Genomic DNA, 19489 nt, shown 5'->3' with positions numbered 1-19489 from the left:
AGCTACAACTCACTTCATCGGATGCATAAGTGAGCTGTAGCTCACGAAAGCTTATGCTCTAATAAATTTGTTAGTCTCTAAGGTGCCACAAGTACTCCTTTTCTTTTTGCGAATACAGACTAACACGGCTGCTACTCTGATTCCCAGAGCAAAACAGTTAGGCCACGTCTATACTACTTGCCAGATCAGCGGGTAGTAATCGATCTATCGGGGATCGATTTATCGCGTGTAGATGCGATAAATTGATCCCCGATTGCTCTGCTGTCCACTCCGAAACTCCACCAGGGTGAGAGGCAGAAGCGGAGTTGACGAGGGAGCGGCAGCCATTGATCCCGCGCTGCGAGGACAAGAAGTAAGTGATTCTAAGTGGATCTAAGATACGTCAACTTCAGCTACGCTATTCTCGTAGCTGAAGTTGCGTATCTTAGATCGATTCCCCTCCTCCCCCCAGTGTAGACCAGGCCTTAGAGTAGAGCTTTTGGACTACACAAGATCCCTCTAGAGAACTTCAAGCTCTCCGAAGAGTCTTGTGGAGGATACAAAATATGCACACTACTGATGTGGGGTTTTTTAGTTATAGCATCTTAGTACCTATCAGATTGTATTAACAATAATATTTTGCAGCTATATCTCTAAGTGCTTTAGAAAGATGGGAAAGTATTATTGCCACTGGTTTACACATGGGGAAACTGAGGCACAAAGCTGTTGGATGTTTTTTCTTAGATCACACAACAAAATAGTGGCAGAATTATGTGCCTGTTCCAAAAGGGAGGCTAGAATCATAGAAATGGCCAATTAACACCTACACAATCAGGGCACAAAAAAGGGGGTGGGGGAGAGTGGGTTATAGATTGTTGTAAAAACCCATAAATCCAATGTCTTTATTAAGTCCATGATTTTTAGTATCTAGCAGACATGGGCGGCAGGTGAACCGCCAGTTGGGGGAGGCTAGCCCCCGGCTGGCCCAGCCTCTCTTCCCTCACTGGAGCCTTCCCCCAGCCCCCGACCACAAGGCAAGTGGGCAGAGCACAGCTCCCCACAGCCTCCAAGCACAGGGCGGGCAGGCGGTGCATGGCTCCAGGCCCCCCAAGCACAGGGTAGGTAGCCCCAGTGCCTCCAGACCCCTCCCTCCCCCCCAGCAGCATGGCCCCAGTGCCTAGGTCCCCCTAGCAGAGGGCAGCCCCAGCCACCCCAAGTCTCGGCCACCCTAGCCCCAGCCCCAGCACACTGCTTTCCTGAAGAGGAGCAGCCTGCTGGACTGGGGCCAAGAGGGAAGGGCAAGCAGGGCTTTGGGGAGAAGCATCAGCAGGGCCATGCCAGGCTGTTTAAGGAGGCACAGCTTTCCACAGCCTATGCAATGCACTGCCCAGGCTAGCAGAGTTATGAATTTAAGCTCCCAGGCTTGTTGTTTGAAGGTGTTGTGCAGGTTTATAGATTCATAGATACTAAGGTCGGAAGGGACCATTCTGATCATCTAGTCCGACCTCCTGCATAGCGCAGGCCACAGAATCTCACCCACCCACTCCTACGAAAAACCTCACCTATGTCTGAGCTATTGAAGTCCTTAAATCATGGTTTAAAGACTTCAAGGAGCAGAGAAGCCTCCCTCAAGTCACGCATGCCCCATGCTACAGAGGAAGGCGAAAAACCTCCAGGGCCTCTCCAATCCGCCCTGGAGGAAAATTCCTACCCGACCCCAAATATGGCAATCAGCTAAACCCTGAGCATATGGGCAAGATTCACCAGCCAGATACTACAGAAAATTCTTTCCTGGGTAACTCAGATCCCATCCATCTAATATCCCATCTCAGGGGATTAGTCCTATTTACCCTGAATATTTAAAGATCAATTACTTACCAAAATCCCATTATCCCATCATACCATCTCCTCCATAAACTTATCGAGTAGAATCTTAAAACCAGATAGATCTTTTGCCCCCACTGCTTCCCTTGGAAGGCTATTCCAAAACTTCACTCTGATGGTTAGAAATCTTCGTCTAATTTCAAGTCTAAACTTCCTGGTGGCCAGTTTATACCCATTTGTTCTTGTGTCCACATTGGTGCTGAGCTGAAATAATTCCTCTCCCTCTCCTGTATTTATCCCTCTGATATATTTATATATATATAAATATATATATATATATATATATATATATATATATATATGTAAATATTTGTGCAGGTGTCCTTTGAGGATGAGGACAGAGAGATCAGATAAAGAGTGATCACTTTCTGAAAAGTGTTCACTCATCGGCGATAGGGTGTTTTTGTCTTTTTATCATTTTTCTGTGTGAGTTCCTTTGATGATCAGTATGCCCTACAACATACCTTTCAAGATCCATGGGTCCTACACATGCCTATCACAATATGTGGTGTACCTCATCCAGTGCAATAAATGCCCCAGTAACAAATGTGTGGGTGAAATGAGACAATCACTACACTCTCAAATGAATTTTCCTTTGTAATTCCTGTGTAATTTTCCTTTTTCTGAAGCTAGTCATACTCTGATCGTCAGAGCATGAAATATTGCAATTTGCTAGGGGTGTTTTAATTATTAAGGGCTAAAAATAATCACCACCAGTTCAAAAAAAAAAAAGATAATTATGACCAATGAGTGAGACCTGGAAATTTTGTAAAATTCATTTAGTTAAATTATCAAGATTCTTAGCAGTCAAATTTTGATCTAGCAGAATGTGCTCTTCTGATTGACATATACTAACAATAAATGTCTCCACTATCAGAAGGAGAATAATTTACGTCTAATTTCAACTGGAAATTAGGTGAGTCAGAATGTGGTAGATTGTTAGATCTCAGATATAGGGTTTAATTGGTTTGCTAAGAAACAAAATGTGAATAATTGTTTGGATTATTGGAAGTTTCTAGCATCACATTCCAGGAAGTCCCTAAACACAGAGTCTCTAATGACCATTTCACAAGTGGTGCTCTTGTAATTCAAGAGGGCCTATCTATCTTAGATATTTATACGGCCCCCATCTCCGTAGTATCAGAGCATCTCGCAATCTTTAATGCATTTACCCTCACAACACCCTAGTGAGGTAGGGAAGCACTTATTATCCCCATCTTACAGAAGGGAAACTGAGAGGCTAGAAGAGACTTGTCCAGAGTCACACAGAGATTTCTATTGGAGCAGGAACTGATCCCAGGTCTCCCACAGCCCTGTGCTCTAACCACTGTACCATCCTTCCTGATGTATTGGTAGAAAATCTCTGTACTAAAACATTCTCACCAGCAGAAAATCAAGAGCTTCACAGCCAGTGTCGCTCTCACACCTCAAGACATGTGTGTCAGCTCAAAGCTGAAGGCTTCCTGAAGGGATAGTTGATGTGAGGAAATATGAGCATAGAAAAAGTCATCTGTCCAGGTCAGTTCCTAGCAGCTCACTGTTTTCCACATGCCTCTGCAGCATATTTTGTATTTCAATCATCAGACTTCCCACATCCAGAGAGGGAAGAAAGAAAATTGGCTTTCTCCCGGTCTCAGAACTCACTGCTGTAAATTATCCCTCATTTTGGCCACTTCCTGTCCCTAGTCCCTCTTTTATTTCCAGCCAGTTGACATGGCAGGCAGCTGTGTCCTTGTCTTAGAAGGCATCGCTTTGGCATCTCTGAAAAATGAAATAGTTGCCTCTGCTGTGACCTCCATGTTTCATCATGTAACAAGGGGGAGGGGGGAGGGAAATCTTTCTTTTAAGTCACACTTGAACTTTGTACTGTGACTTGATAGGAGCCTCTGTCTCTGCCAGGATAAAGTTATCATAACTTGAGGCTCCAATTAGCCATCTATCTTGGTCCATTTTGACAATTGTTTATTTTCAACTATTCCTGAGTTATGCTTCTGCTCAAGCCAACTTGCTTTTGTGCTCATGGTTCTTGTCTTTTCTCACCCATACTTTGAATGCCTCAGCTTTCCGTATCCAAATGACACCAGAATGGTTTGAACTGTAAATAAGCAGGGTCCTCGGGCAAACAGTATTTGCAAAGAACTGCAGATCCGTTCTGAAGGTTTTGTTTAAAAATACGATTGGTTTTATGTGGTCTGTTGACTTATGAGATCCATTTTGTGGGGAAGGAAATTGTAAATCAAAACCAATGGAACTGCTGAAGACTGTATAATGCTACTAAGAGATTCTGGAATGTATCACTTAAATGCAATTCAAGCGACTTGGGTTGTCACATTGGTATGAAGTTTCCATAATGAGAAGGTGACTTATCTCAATTAGATCACAATCTTTCTTCCAGGTCTTCTACATATCCTGAAACAGCTGCAGGACAATGAGGTTCTTCTTTAAAAATAACAACAACAGTCTCCAAATGTCACAGAAATAAAGAGGAGGATGGCTTAAGGTGAAAGCCAAGAACTCCACTGACTGCTAATGCCTCTCACTTTGAATATCAGCTTTGAACTTCCATTTGATGCATGAGTGGAAAAAGTGCTTAATGTTCAGGATTGTCAGTTAAGAGGCTTTGTGGCTGCAGGCTGTTAAAAGGGAAAATGAAGTGCACTTGAAAATATATGATAGCTAGACAGGTTTATCTGGAGATATGATTCCTTCGGGCCAGATTCTGAGCACATAGGAAGGAACACATAATATCTTGCAAAACAAATCCACTGCATAATCCATTGGTGCCTTTACCCATTGCCTTGACAGAGTGACTATGTGAATTACCTTCTTCCATTCTGACCTCTTCTATGGTTTTGACTAATCCTCAATGCTGACAGTAATGTGTCTCTTTTGGCTGCAACCAGTAGAGCCTGAAAATTACCCTCCTTGATTTTTCCCTCATGCAGATGCATTCTCTTCCTTTGGCACATACATGTGTCAAGAGGAGAAGTCACACGTGAGGCCAATGCTTAAGTGTTGTCATGGGGGATAAACATTCTGTGTCACAGCTTGTCCTGGCAGTGTTATTCAGAGCACACTTGGGAGCGCATCATTGCTTGGTTCTGATGCTGCTTAGGGCAGTCAGCCAAACAACTTGTGAATGAGCTGCCACCCATGTGGCTGGTTTAGAGACAATGGGCCTTGCAAGTTCTTTTGCAAGGTTGTTCCATTCCAGTGTAAATGTTAAATGTGGCTTTGAGTCAGGCTGTGCACGAGGAGTAGTATTTGGACTGAACAGCTGAAACTCTCAAATCCTCTGTGTGCTTTTTCCTTTCTCCTAAAAAAAGGGGGTGGGACCTGGGTGGATGACTGTGCATCTGAGGACAGGTTTCAGAGTAGCAGCCGTGTTAGTCTGTATTCGCAAAAAGAAAAGGAGTATTTGTGGCACCTTAGAGACTAACAAATTTATTAGAGCATAAGCTTTCGTGAGCTACAGCTCACTTCATCGGATGCATTTGGTGGAAAAACAAACATCTGAGGACAGATGCTCAGCTACACACTCCCCGTGTAGGTTTTAGTCCTGCCTCCATATAGGAGTATGTAATTCATGCTAACCACACCAAAGCGCACCCACTAATGCAGGATCAGGCTCCCATCCGCTTTTTGCCTTGATGTAGAAATGCAACCCACGGCACCCTCCGTCATGTGTATGCATGTAAAATATGTCCAAGCAAAGGGATTTCTTTAGCCCCTCCTTCAAAAATAGAAAAGCCCAACACAGAGTTCATGTGAGGAGCTCACCAATGTAAAAGCAGAATCCTTCCAAAGTGGCCCTGCTATTACAGTGTGTTGCTCCTGGGACTGGGGGCGGGGGGGGTGTCACATAATAAACCTTTCAGGGCTTCTAATTTACAGAATCCATTTCAGCCCTCCCTGGAGTTGCTAAGTGAAGTGATATGTCTATCTTGATGTTGCAAATAAATTCAAGTCAGCCTCAATGGTATCCCAGGGAAACCACATGAGCAGAACAGTTCAGGGGAAGACTATGCAAAAGCACAATGCTTCAGAATAAACCTCAGCTGGGACTGGTGGAGCTTCTGTTTTGAATACAGAAGAGTGAGAGTTACAATAACAATCACAGGAAAAATCCCTACAAGATGGATGTGGCTCTGATTTAGTTTTACTGTGGTTTTGCTACTCTCTTGTTAGCATCACTGTGTGACTTTCATGAAACCCACAGTCACAGCTGCATGGACAGAGTTCAAACAAACTTCAGAGAAGCCTGGTTTTATTGAGGTGATTGTGTGGGGCTGATGAATTATTTTTATCAGAAAATTAATTTAATTTTTATACATTTCCATCTGTTTTATTTCTCCTAAGCATATGAAGCCCCAACCCAGTTCATCCATCTTCTGTGTCAATCTGCTGGTAGGTGTAAAATGTGTTGATGTTTATGTGGAAGTTAAGAACTCACTTGGCAACAGGGAGTTAAAAGGAAATCAGCTATCAAAAAAGTCAATTTCAGGTGCACCTAAAGGTCAGGGAGTAAAGGGTTGACTAAACAAATCACATTATTGTCATTTGAACTGTAGTAAGGCCCAGTCAGATTGAGGCATCATGTGTTAGGCTCTGTACAAACAGGAAGAAAAGGGGGCAGATTTTCAAAGATATTTAGATGCCTAAAAATACAAATTGGCACCTGGGATTTTTAAAAGCTCCTAAACAGGTTAATTGCCTAATTCCCATTGAAATCACAGGCCATAAATGCAACTTATTTGGGGAAAACAATTCAATAGAATAATTTGTTGTACCCTAGATCAGTGGTTCTCAAAGCCGATCCACCGCTTGTTCAGGGAAAGCCCCTGGCAGGCCGGGCCAGTTTGTTTACCTGCCGCATCTGCAGGTTCAGCCGATCGCTGCTCCCACTGGCCGCGGTTCGCTGCTCTAGGCCAAAGGGGGCTGCAGGAAGGGCGGCCAGCACATCCCTCAGCCCACACAGCTTTGCGATCGGCCAAATCTGCTTTGTGCTTGTGCAAAACTTTCTAGCTAAGATGTCTCCTAGAGAGTGGTACTGAGTAGAGACATTGGATATGATTCTGATCTCGCATGAGCACAAATCCATTGGTTTCAGAAGAGTTATTCCTGATTTACACCAAGGTAAGCAAGAGCAGGATCTGTTCAGAACATTGCTGGTGATGGTAGGCATAGCCCGTGAACCTAAACTCTAGATCCAAACAAACCTGAATGTTGAGGGAATTCAGATTGAGGACCATACATTTCCATCAGGAGCCAAAACAAGACTAAGACTGAAGTTGGGAGCAAATTTGAATCCAGATTCAATTTAGATCCAAACTTGGTAGGCCAGGCCTGTTTTATTTGCTCCTGTTCTGATGAGAGACTTTTGCATGAGCTCAGATAAAAGGGTTCTTATGTTTAGCAGACCAACTTGCAGAGGTGGGGAAGTATGGAAGTTCAATTTCTGCTATGTTTACAGAGCTTCGAGGAATAGTGGTACAAATGCTGCTGATGCATCTGAGTGTTAGTCTGAGCTGTGCGTGCGTTCATCGGTATCATGGAGTGGGGCTGATCCTACCTCTGTCGGAGTCAATGAGAACTTTGCAGTTAGCATCATGCCCCTAAAGAAGATGTCTGCTTGGAGAAATATTTAAATCACTTATAGCCAAATGTTCAAAGGGTTCTTTCCTTGTGTGTCAGCACCAACATGCATGCCCAAAGCATGATTTGGATGCATAGACCCCAACATGCATGCACACGAGCTAGCCAGATACACACAGATTTGCATCACTGACAATGGCAGGTTTCCCATTGTCTTCAATGAGAGTTGGATCAGGCATTATGAGCGCCATCATTCTTTCTCCTGAAAATGAGGTGGCGCTGGGCCACCACTCAGCTCAGTTTTGGGGCTGAGCTCACAGAATTTGATTAAAAAGAAACCCAATTAGAATAAAACCACAGAATACTTGGGGCTATGAAGAAGGAGATGGGCTTTTAGCAGCATTCATTGCTTTCAGTGCTTGTATATAATTTTGGACAGAAATGAAAACCTTCTGCCTCTGGGAGAAGCATTGATTCTGTCTATAATTTTTTTTATCATCAGAGCCTGGGTATAAATTGAGAAAGGAAAAAAAAAAGTCTTTCAAGGTAACTGCCTTCTGCCATGATCTGATTTTCATGTTTTGTCACTATACATTCTTGGAAGGGAAAGTCAATAAGTTTCCAGGTAGTCTCTCAGGATTTCTGAAGAGTGTATAATAGCAATGAGGGTAAACAAAGAAACAGGGCTTTAAAAAGCTCAATAAGGATATTGCATGATTCCTGTGTAACTGCTGTGCGTGCGGCCAATTTACAGGTGGGGCAAAAGTTTCTAGCTGAAAGTTAGTTAATGCTGAAACACAGGGGAGCAGGTAAAGCATTTAGCATTTCCCTTTACTGAATGCAGTAGTTATGCATCAGGTAAGAAAGAAGTGTATCCAGCAGTTAGAGAAACAGAAATGGGAGTCAGGACCCCTGGGTTCTTCTCTTAGCTCTACCATTGGCTTGCTGTGTGAATTTGGGCAAGTCATTTTACCTTTCTATGTCACAAGTTTATCCCTACCTCAGAGGTGTATTGTGAAGCTTATCTAAGTAGATCCAGATGCTCAGTGCGTGTTAATCTGCACAGCTCCATGTATTTCCATGGAACTGCGTCAGTTTGGACCAGATGAGAATCTGACCCTTAATATTTACAGAGCACTTTGGGGTTTTGGGGTGGATTTCAAAAGATGAGGCATTTTTAAGGCCCAGCAGTGTATAATGTACCAAGAAGGTAAGATGTCTTTTTTGTAGAACATTCAGGAGTCTTGCTTAGAAAATGTTCAGAACAAGAGCGATTAGCAGATAGTCTTAATGAAGTGTATCCAGGAGTTTCTTCAAGAAATTGACCATAGAGGAACTCCATTATTATTGCTAACAGTAGCCAAAAAAGACCTATTCATCATATGGATAGCGAGAGATGGAACACAGCTGGTTATTTTGTTAAAGTACATCAGGCTCTGGAGCAAACTGCTACGCATTACATACTAATTTTTGGTCTAGCTAAAGAAAAGTGGGTAACAACAATTCTTTCTCTCTTCTCCAAAACTAGACTTACATCTTTCTTAGATTTATGAAAAAAAAGGTAAATACTTGGAACTGCAATTTGCCCGTTATCCAAATGTTTGTGTAGTACTTATTTTTTGCATTACTCCTGATATAAATAATTCATAAAACTAATTGGTGTTTATCTATCCATTCCTTTATGACATTTATAATGCACTCATCATCCAAGTGGATAGTCACCATGTCTGAATTGGATTGAGATACAGCTGGCAGAAATAACAGCATACAAAACCATTCTTTTAATAAATTATCTGTTTATTTGACTTTCAAATGATGGATTTTGATTTATTGTTTTAGACTATTCAGATGTGATGGAGCCCTGGCCATTCTGGGAAATGAAGTTAGAATGATCTCTGTTAAAATGCTAATTTTGACTCTGGCAAAAATCCCTATAATTTTTAGTCTTAACAAAATTGTTTTAATAGTTTCAGTCACTTGTAGTAAATGGTTTAAATATTGTAAATGTTTTGAAATTTTAAAACTGTTGCATCCATTAATTTTTTTAAGGCTTATGGCTTGTGGTGTTTCATGGACAACTAAGATGGAAACAATTCCATGTGGATATCATAAACTACTCAGACACTGCTCTTGTAGTTTATGATGTCCACAGAACCCCCTAGTTAAATGATTTCCATGGAATCACTGTAGCTCATTTTCCACTCTAGAAATTTCAGCTTTCTGGACAAAGGTTTCAAAAGATCCAAGGGTGATAGACACTTAACAACTACACCTTTCTCTTACAATATTGCCAGTGATGATGGGTTAAATATAAATGCTAACTACTACACCTAGACCTATAACACTTTCAGTTCCTACAAATGTACAGGTTTCAGAGTGGTAGCCGTGTTAGTCTGTATCAGCAAAAAGAACGAGGAGTACTTGTGGCACCTTAGAGACTAACAAATTTATTTGAGCATAAGCTTCCATGGGCTAAAACCCACTTCATTGGATGCATGCAGTGGAAAATACAGTAGGAAGATATATATAGATATAGATATATAGATATATACACACACACAGAGAACATGAAAAAATGTGTGTTGCCATACCAACTATAATGAGAATAATCAGTTAAGGTGGGCTGTTATCAGCAGGAGAAACGCCCACCTTAACTGATTACTCTTATTATAGTTAGTATGGCAACACCCATTTTTTCATGTTCTTTGTACGTATATAATGTGTATATATGTGAGTGTGTGTGTGTGTGTATATATATATATATATTCCTACTGTATTTTTCACTGCATGCATCCAATGAAGTGGGTTCTAGCCCATGAAAACTTATGCTCAAATAAATTTGTTAGTCTATAAGGTGCCACAAGTACTCCGCTTTCTTTTTACAAATGTACAGTCGCCAGAGTCTAGGAGTATAAAGACTCCCATTGACCTCAATGGGCTTTGAATCAGGCCATAATAATCATGGTGGGAAATACATAATAAGCTTTCCAATTCAAATGTATAGGAGGGAGGGGCTTGTTAGTCTGATATACGCTTGTCAGGTTTCAGCTCAGAGTTTCATGCCACTGTACATTCTCTCTCCTAACTCTCTCTTGCTCTCTCTTACTGTGCTGTGCAGATGAACCAGAGTTTTATGACACTGGAGTGGCAATATAAAATGGCTGCGACCATATCACACTGAGTCTTGGCATGGATTAAAAGTGCATCCTCAAGATGTAGATGCCTCTAATTTTCTTGAAGCTGTTGCTTGTTAAACTCACTTACTGGCTGAGTTTGTAGATACTACAGTGAGAATGCACAAATGTTTCTGTTTGATGTTAACAATGTCTTCCACTTGAGGCAATCACTGGTTAATTTGATCTTCCATTTAATTTTATCCGAACCCCAGGAACCAAGTAATTTCTATTAAAAACAATACAACTTCCACTTTTTATTCTGATCAATTTTCATTCTTAGAGCACAAGGGTTATTGGATAATTTGATCACCAGCTAACAAAAAAGTGTCATTATATCTACAAGGAAAGGCCAGTATTCTGAATGCAACAGAAGAAAACTAAGCCCAAGAATTGCCATGGTAAGAAAAGAATACAATAAGAAACTGCTATTCAGAAAACATTGATAAGAGCTACCATATACTATGAAAGCTGAGAAGTATCCTGCTGGTCATGTGGATAAAAATATCAATGGTTTATTTCAATCAACAAATTGATATAGGGACAAGGCACTATAACTGAAGAAAAATTGATTTAGCCACTTGCATCCAATTTTCTGCCACCTGAGTGAACTTATTTCACCGTTGTTTAAGTTTTCCCTCTGTGCAATAAGTCCTGCATTCCAAAAGCTAAATGCGTAGCCTGTAGGTCTCCGTTGCATGCTGTTTATTTGATATCATGTGAAATAAAATATGATCTTCTGATTGAAATCCTATGTGGGTTTGCCATTTGTATCTCCTGCAGGTCAACACGTTCATCTCCTTTGTGTTTCCAGTGGTCGTCATTTCTGTTCTGAATAGTATCATCGCCAACCAGCTCATTATCATGTTCAAGCAAGCGGCACAAGAAAACCAGGTCTGCATTATTGGAGGGCAGCAGACGATGCTCAGCATGTCCATGGAGCCCAGCCGTGTGCAAGCTCTGAAGCATGGAGTGAGAGTCCTGCGTATGTACCTGTGATGTTAAGCATTGAATGAGTTATCAACATGTTCTGGGACATACCAGGTAGAATTACAGACACCAGCAGTAGATCTGGTTGCAGTTTTTCTCCAAATCTTTTTTTTTCCCCAATGAAAAATGGCCTCTTTTGAAGGCCAAAACTTCCACAAAAAAGTTTTTGGTTTACAAAATTTTTCAGTTTTTTCTCAGACCTCAAATTTTCATTTTTTTTGTTTTGTTTTTCTCCCTTCTTTTCCTTTTTTCCCCATGTTTGCCAATGAATGCAGTAAAATGAATACTATCTAGGGTTTGGGGAGTTTTTCATTCTTTTTCTTTTTTTCATTTTCCGTTTGCCACACTCTAAATTTTCCAAATCCTCAACCTTGGAAAAGTCGAAGAGTGGCAAACAGAAAAATGAAACTCTCTGACTGCTACTCAGAAGCTATTCAAAAGTTAGAGAAGTTTGGAAAAGTTGGAATAACATAAGTAAACCCAACCTCCTGGATATCACTTATTTTATTGTCCTCGGGGGGAGGTGGGGAATCAAAATTATTATTATAGTAATCAATAATTATTATAGTTATAATTATAATTACTATAATCAAAAAAATATTCAAACTCTAAAGTGGAAACAACTTCTGAATTTCCTGCAGAATTGTTTTTTCCCATTTTTAACTGACTCTAGCCGAACATGTTACTTGTCTTGTGTAACATCACTAGTGAATGGATGACAAATTTAAGGTTTTACAGTTGCAAGATAATTTGTGGGAGCACTTAAGTCCATCGTTAAGTCCATCCTTATTTAGAAAAACACTTAAGTATGTGCTTAAAGTTAAGCATGTGCTAAAGTGCCATCCCAAATAGGTGAGCTTTCCTGAGTCAGGACCAAATACTGAAGCCATTTTAACTATAACTTGTGGCTTTAAGAACAGCTCAAGAGCTAAGCAGCAAGATGCTAAGGATAACTTGTATAGTCAAAGATTTGGATCTGTACTTTGACTATCTTCTGCACACAACAGTTAATACAAAACATGTGCACAATTATCTCAATTGCATGTGCAATTAATGCTGTTTGTGTATGCAGTCACAGTAATTATGCATGCAAATGCACTTCAGTTTTTGCATGGAGACTCTTCTCAAAATCCATTCCTTGGTATTTCCTAGTCCAATTTATTTTCCTTACCACATAGTAAAGTCAATAACTGCTGTGAAAGTATTCTTTACTTTATTGGAGCAGTGCAGAAGACTCGTTTTTTCACTTAAAATGTATGTGTGTGTGAAAAGAGACTTTGGCAGATATTGTACGTAGTGTTGTTGCAGCCGTGTCGGTCCCAGGATACTACAGAGACAAGGTGGGTGAGGTGATATCTTTTATTGGACCAACTTCTGATGGTGAGATTAAAAGATATCACCTCACCTGCTTCGTCTTTGACAGATATTCACAGCTTTGATCCAGGGTTCAATTTTGCCATTTCACCATTTCTGTTGGTGAAAATGGCAGAATCCTAAACTTCAGACAAAAATGATGAATTTCCATCTCTTCAAACTTCTGATGAAATATTTTTCCCCCTGCAAAAATTGACATTTTCACAGCACATTTGAAACACTAATGTTAAAATGTCACAACAAGCTCCACTGATTTCACCAAGAATACACATGACCCATATTTTCACGGGTTTCTACTTTTATGACTTGAAGTTTCAAAGGAGACAGTTTAAGTCCCTGAGGACAGTTTGTTTGCTTTTTTTTCATTACCTGGGAGGGTTTGGACAGTGTTATCATTTCTCTCTGAGGGACAGGGTTATTTTCTTTTTCGTTTACTGCTCACTGGCAGTGGTGAAGAGCTGAGGAGGTTTTGCTCCGGAGGCCATGTTAATGGGTTCTGTGGCTGGACTGAGTTCCAGCATTCACTCGATGTCAGCAAGGAGAAGGAGGAACTGCGTTGTGGAGCAGCAGGAGTGGTTCCAGCTGCACATTTACACTAAAGCCACTCAGGGTTCAGTTGTGCCATACAAGTACAGTCCTGCACTGAAGGTTTTGCTGAGTCGTGCTGTCCGAGAGGGCACCCAACTTAGTAAATCTTCCAGAACTTCCCAGGACACATGTGGAATGTACCTTTTCAGTGCAATGGACCACACCTCCTACCCATCCTCTTCTGCTTCCTTTGGAGTGGAGAGCACTCCATGTGCTCAGGCAAGCACGAAGATTGCATTTGTGGCTGCATAGGGGCTGCATTTTGCATCTTTCCCTCAGCCCACATTGTGAATCCATACACAGGAAAGGCCACTGTCTGACTCTGAACTACTACACTAGTAAACTGTGGGCTTCAATAAACTACAGACAATCCAAACTTCTGAATAATTTAAATATGGTTCAGATAGACATCCAGGCCCAGCTTTTGCAAACATTCCCAGGCAAATTTTCATGTGAAATAATGGATGCACATTTGCACGCACAGTTATTGCAGTTGCACAGACAATTGCCATAACTAGGAGTTGTGACAAAGCTCTGTCCTTGCCTCCGTGGGTCCCGCATTTCCTGGAGGATTTCACTAGCCTCAGAGGCTCACTGTGACCCTCCATGTAATCCTCGTCTCCCTAGAGACAAGGGTCACAGTCTACTGAGCCATTTTCATCATAAGCCAGCAAGGGAGGTGAGGAGAAGTTATCCTTCCTTGCACAGTCTCTGTTGTCTCCCAGTCTCAGTGATTAATCAGGGGGGCAAAGAGGGAGGGGGAGCCCGGCCCCACCCTCTACTCCGGCCTCCAGCCCAGGGACCCTAATAGTATCAGTTATGGTAGCTGACCTTTTAGAAACATGACATGTGCAATTCCCTGGGCTACTTCCCCCACAGCAGCCCTCACTTCCTCAAGCTCCACTTCACCCTTACCTCAAGGCCTCCTTCCTTGTGCCTGATATGGTGTGTACTACTCAGCCTCTCCAACAGCACAACTTCCTCCCACAGCTCCTGACATGCACACCCACCTGACTGACTGGGAGTCTTTTAACTAGTTTCAGCCAGCCCCCGATTGGCTTCACGTGTCCCAATCAACCTAGCATTCTCCCTGCCTTCTGGAAAGTTCTTAATTGGCCCCAGTGTCTTAATTGACCTGGAGCAGCTGCCATTTCACTTATCCTGGTACCAGTGATTTGTTTAGCCTGGAGCTAATATATCTATCTCCCACTACTTTTCTATAGCTATCTGGCCTTGCCCCATCACAGAGTGCATATGTTGTTTAACCAACCATTTGCATGGGCGTTCAGGATAAATACCTGGAGAAATTAGGCTATTGTGGGTGCCTATTGAAGTGACACTGAGAGTTTTTGGTTGCCTGTTGTTGTGGGTAACACGATTTATCTTCTTGCTTTCTATACACAGAGTCCATAAATCTATTCAGCACATATGCTCATATGTACACACTCTTTGCTCTTATAAATGAAGCCAAGAGCAAAACTGCTGACAGAATTTTAATCGAAAACTATTTAGTCAATAACATTTGAAGCAATGCAGAGATTGCTTTGTTCCCTTTATTTCTGTGCAGAGCTGTGGTTCAGACACAGGTCAAATCAAAGATCTCGAACCTGGAAATAGAGCTGACCTATGGCAAACTTGATGTCTTAACTTAATAGGACAAGGGAAAAGCAAAGGAATCAGGAGAATAAACTGGGAAGTGATAGAACAGAATCAGTTCAAAAAAGGCACAGAAAACATTCTAATAAAAGATGCTTCTCTTCTGTTTTATATGGTGACAGTCACAGGTATAAAGTACAGTGTGACAGTTTTTCTGATGGTTTTCCATACAGCCACTCTCATCATTACCTTGGCTAAAGCTGAAATGCTTTGACTGCTGTGATGTCTGTTCAACCTGGTCTACCCAGGAGTGAAATCTTAGCCCTATTGATGGCAAAACTCCTATTGATGTCCATGGCACCAGGATGTCACCCTAGGATTTTTCAGGTCCATTATTCCCAATGAGTGCAGCTCCACAGCTCTAATGGAGGCTGTGAGAGACGAGGCTGAGGCATTCTGAACTCTATCTTATCTAGCACTTAGTGAGAGAAAGGATGGTCCTGTGGCTAAGCAACTCGCTGGGACCCAGGAGGCATTGTTCAGTTCCCAGCTTCATTGCAGTCTTCTTGTCTGACCATGGTTAAGTCATGTAATCTCTCTACGCCTTCCTTAACCATCTCGAATATGGGGATAATAATACCTCACAGGGCTAGTATGAAGAGAAATGTATTAATGCTTGGGAGGCATTTAGATATTACAAGGATGGAAGCCATATCAGCACCTCAATGGATTAATATTTTATTCTATTTTTAATATTTCTGCCTATTTCTATTTATCAAGTGTCAGTCTTTTCTCCCTCAGCCCCAATACCTTTATCCTGACACTGAGTTGTATCCTTTAGATGAAGGAAGATAGATTTCTTCATGAATAGCAATGCAAAAAACTAAATTTATACGTCTCAATCCCCAAGAGTGACTCCCTTATAAAAGAATGTATTCACAAATAGGTGTCTCTTTAAGACACTGTAAGACGTAGGTCTTTTCTCCAAGTAAAGAAGCTTTTGTTAATTATTATATTATTATTTTTTTCCAGGCAAATTTTCACCTTGAAGATTTAGTGCCAATGCTCAGGAAAGCTGTTGCACATTAGACATTTGCCAGAACAAGAAGCAATGGTCTCAAGTTGCAGTGGGGGAGGTTTAAGTTGGATATTAGGAAAAACTTTTTCACTAGGAGGGTGGTGAAGCACTGGAATGTGTTACCTAGGGAGGTGGTGGAATCTCCTTCCTTAGAGGTTTTTAAGGTCAGGCTTAACAAAGCCCTGGCTGGGATGATTTAGTTGGGGATTGGCCCTGCTTTGAGCAGGGGGTTGGACTAGATGACCTCTGAGGTCCATTCTAACCCTGATATTCTATGATTCTATGATTAGGGCTTCAGTACAAATTACATTGGTTTAGACTCCCCAAGTCAGGGTCAGAGTGTGTCCGTGAAACAAATCGCTTCAGCATTGCTTCGGCAGCAACACCAGGGGGCAGTGTGCACAAGAGTTCATATAAATACTTGTTTCAGAGTAGCAGCCGTGTTAGTCTGTATTCGCAAAAAGAAAAGGAGTACTTGTGGCACCTTAGAGACTAACAAATTTATTAGAGCATAAGCTTTTGTGAGCTACAGCTCACTTATGCATCCGATGAAGTGAGCTGTAGCTCACGAAAGCTTATGCTCTAATAAATTTGTTAGTCTCTAAGGTGCCACAAGTACTCCTTTTCTTTTTATAAATACTTGCTCCACTACCCCATAGGAGTGTGCAGCATCCATTCCTCATTGGTACAGTAACTCCATATCATGTAGTTATTCAAGCTTGTCAAGGGACGCAACCCCATACGCTAGGTGTCCCTAAACCTCTGACTGCCAGAAGCTGGGACTGGACAACAGGGGATGGATCACTTGATAATTGCCCTGTTCTGTTCACTCCCTCTGATGCATCTGGCACTGGCCACTGTCGGAAGACAGGATACAAGGCTAGATGGACCATTGGTCTGACCTAGTATGACCATTCTTATATTCTAATTTCTCTGCTTTAAGATTCCTAACCGCTCTCAGAAAGTATGTTTTCATCCAACCATCAGAATATCATAGGCTAGACTTGGCGGCTCTGAATTCACTCAGCACAATAAATTAGAGCAGTATGTTACCAAAAGAGGCTAATGGCACTCAGTATCAATAGCTCATGAAATAACACATTATCTGCTAGCATTTACATCCTTTCTTGGCTACATTTACTTTTAGTTGTGTCTTAAATAATGAGGAAGTTCAGAACCAAAGAAGGTATGAGTTGGGCTGCTATGTAGACTGGCAATTCATTAAATGTGTGGGTTTCTGATATTAGTCCTACCCAGATGTCAGTGTGGGCATGAGAATCAAAATTCAAAGAGCTCAAAGATCTACTTTTTGCCAGTATCTTATGAGGACAGTTCTGGGTAATTGCCTCTGTGTGTCAGCATGTTCACTCTGAATCTCCATGAATAGAATACATAGAGTTTTGCCTTCCCCTGCCCCAAATTTTCCTTCCAGTTCTCTGATTATTAATTATGATTAATGTTAATTATTAAATAGTGCTGAGCTTAACCTCTTTACTACTGAATGATGTCCCAAGAAGTGTGAAACTTCTGTGCAGCTGTGGTTCCTGGTGTTCTGCTTATTTGACTTTGTTCTGTAGTAAGTAACCTTTTGCCTAAACAAATCCACTATCTGCCAACAGTGAAGTGGTTCATGAATCCAGGGCTTACTGTCTTCTAAGACTTGAGTCTTTTATGCATATATGTATATAACATCTCCTAATATATAGCCTGCAGTGTGTAAAAACTTGCCATCTGTTATCTGCTGATTTTTTGCTCTTCTCATACAGAAACAATTAAAAGAGACAATATAGGTGAGGGAATATCTTTATTGGACCAACTTCTCTTGATGAAAGGTACAAGCAGGGGTGAAAGTAAGTCTAGGGACTTACCGGTATGGGGCTAGGCTGGTACCAGCTCTGGCCCCCAGAAGGGGCGGGGCCTTGGGCGGAAGGGGTGGGGGAGGTCAGAGCCAGCCTTGGCCCACCCAGTACTGGCAAATGTCTCCTTCCCCCTCCCTGGGGTAACAGCGGCAGCCGGGGCTCTGGCAGTGGTTTAAAGGGCCCTGGGCGGTAGCAGCAGCCGGAGCCCTGGGCCCGTTAAATCATCCCTGGAGTCCCGCCACCACTTCCCCACAGCTCTGGCGACGGAGCTCCAGCCGCCATTATTGCCCCTGGCCCTTTAAATCGTCCCCAGAGCCTGCCGGACCCTGGGAAAGCAGCGGCGGGGCTACGGGGACGATTTAAAGGGCCCAGGGCTCGGCCACCGCTACCGCCATGGGCCCTTTAAATCGCTGCCCCAGCCCCGCTGCTGCTACCCCGGGGCTCCGGGAGCAATTTAAAGGGCCGGAGGCTCCAGCCGCAGCTGGGAGCCCCAGACCCTTTAAATTGCGCCTGGGGAAGCCAATCCACCGCAGTACGGTGCACCAGCTCTTGCTGGTATGCTGTACCAGGGCGTACCGGCTTACTTTCACCTCTGGGTACAAGATTTCATGCTACACAGAGCTCTTCTTCAGGGCTTGGGAAGGAAATCAGAGTGTCTGAGCTACATACAAGTTGGGACAGATTGTTGAGCATAAGGGGTAACACAAGTTGTAGAGGCCACTTGAAATGGAGTGGGCAATAAAGGTTAGACAGTGACACAAAAGGAGTTAGAAGTGGTTATTAGGGGTTAGCAGGCAGGTGTGTGTTACAAATTGTTAGAATGAGCCATGAAACCAGTGTCGCTGTTGAGTCCATGAGTTTTGGTGTCTAGCAGCGTTATGAGTTTAAGTTCGCAGGCTTGTCTTTTGAAGGTATTGGGCAGGTTTCCTTTGAGTGCAAGCATTTAAAGAAAAATTAACATCAATTCTTTCCAAATACATTTAGCCAATTTAGTCAGGCAACAAGCCAAATAATTCTCACAATTCATCATTCAGTACCTGCTTTTTGAATTCATTCATGAGTATTTTTAAATGTTTTCAATATTTGAAAAGTACTTACATACCGACTGATGCACACAGATAATATATGCTTTAAAAAACAAGAAAACTGGTATTTTAATACCTAATATTTAAAACATGCCAGTGAACACAGATAAAATCTTGCCCTACATTGGATACTAGACATGCAGGTTGGGGGCAGCCAAATTAGGGCTGGGTGGGAAATGCAGCAAATGCACCTGTCCATTTAAAACAAACCGGGGACACCAGGTCAGACCTCCTAACATTATCAATGCCACAATAACCAGGTAGCAGGTAGACATGTGACACAATAAA

At 42.0% G+C, this 19489-nt stretch overlaps 1 protein-coding gene across 1 annotated transcript in view; it reads left to right on the top strand.

Annotated features, from left to right (window-relative positions):
- NTSR1 (neurotensin receptor 1) overlaps positions 1-19489 on the top strand; it is a 105774-nt gene that overhangs the window by 62700 nt on the left and 23585 nt on the right. The window contains exon 2 of the mRNA XM_038369948.2: positions 11415-11616. Within this exon, the coding sequence (XP_038225876.1) occupies positions 11415-11616 (202 nt within the window). The remainder of the gene's footprint in view (positions 1-11414; positions 11617-19489) is intronic.

This window comes from Dermochelys coriacea, chromosome 13, assembly GCF_009764565.3.
Source record: "Dermochelys coriacea isolate rDerCor1 chromosome 13, rDerCor1.pri.v4, whole genome shotgun sequence".
NCBI lineage: Eukaryota > Metazoa > Chordata > Testudines > Dermochelyidae > Dermochelys > Dermochelys coriacea.
Note: the sequence above shows the minus strand (reverse complement) of the source record. Positions and strands in the feature narration are given on the sequence as shown.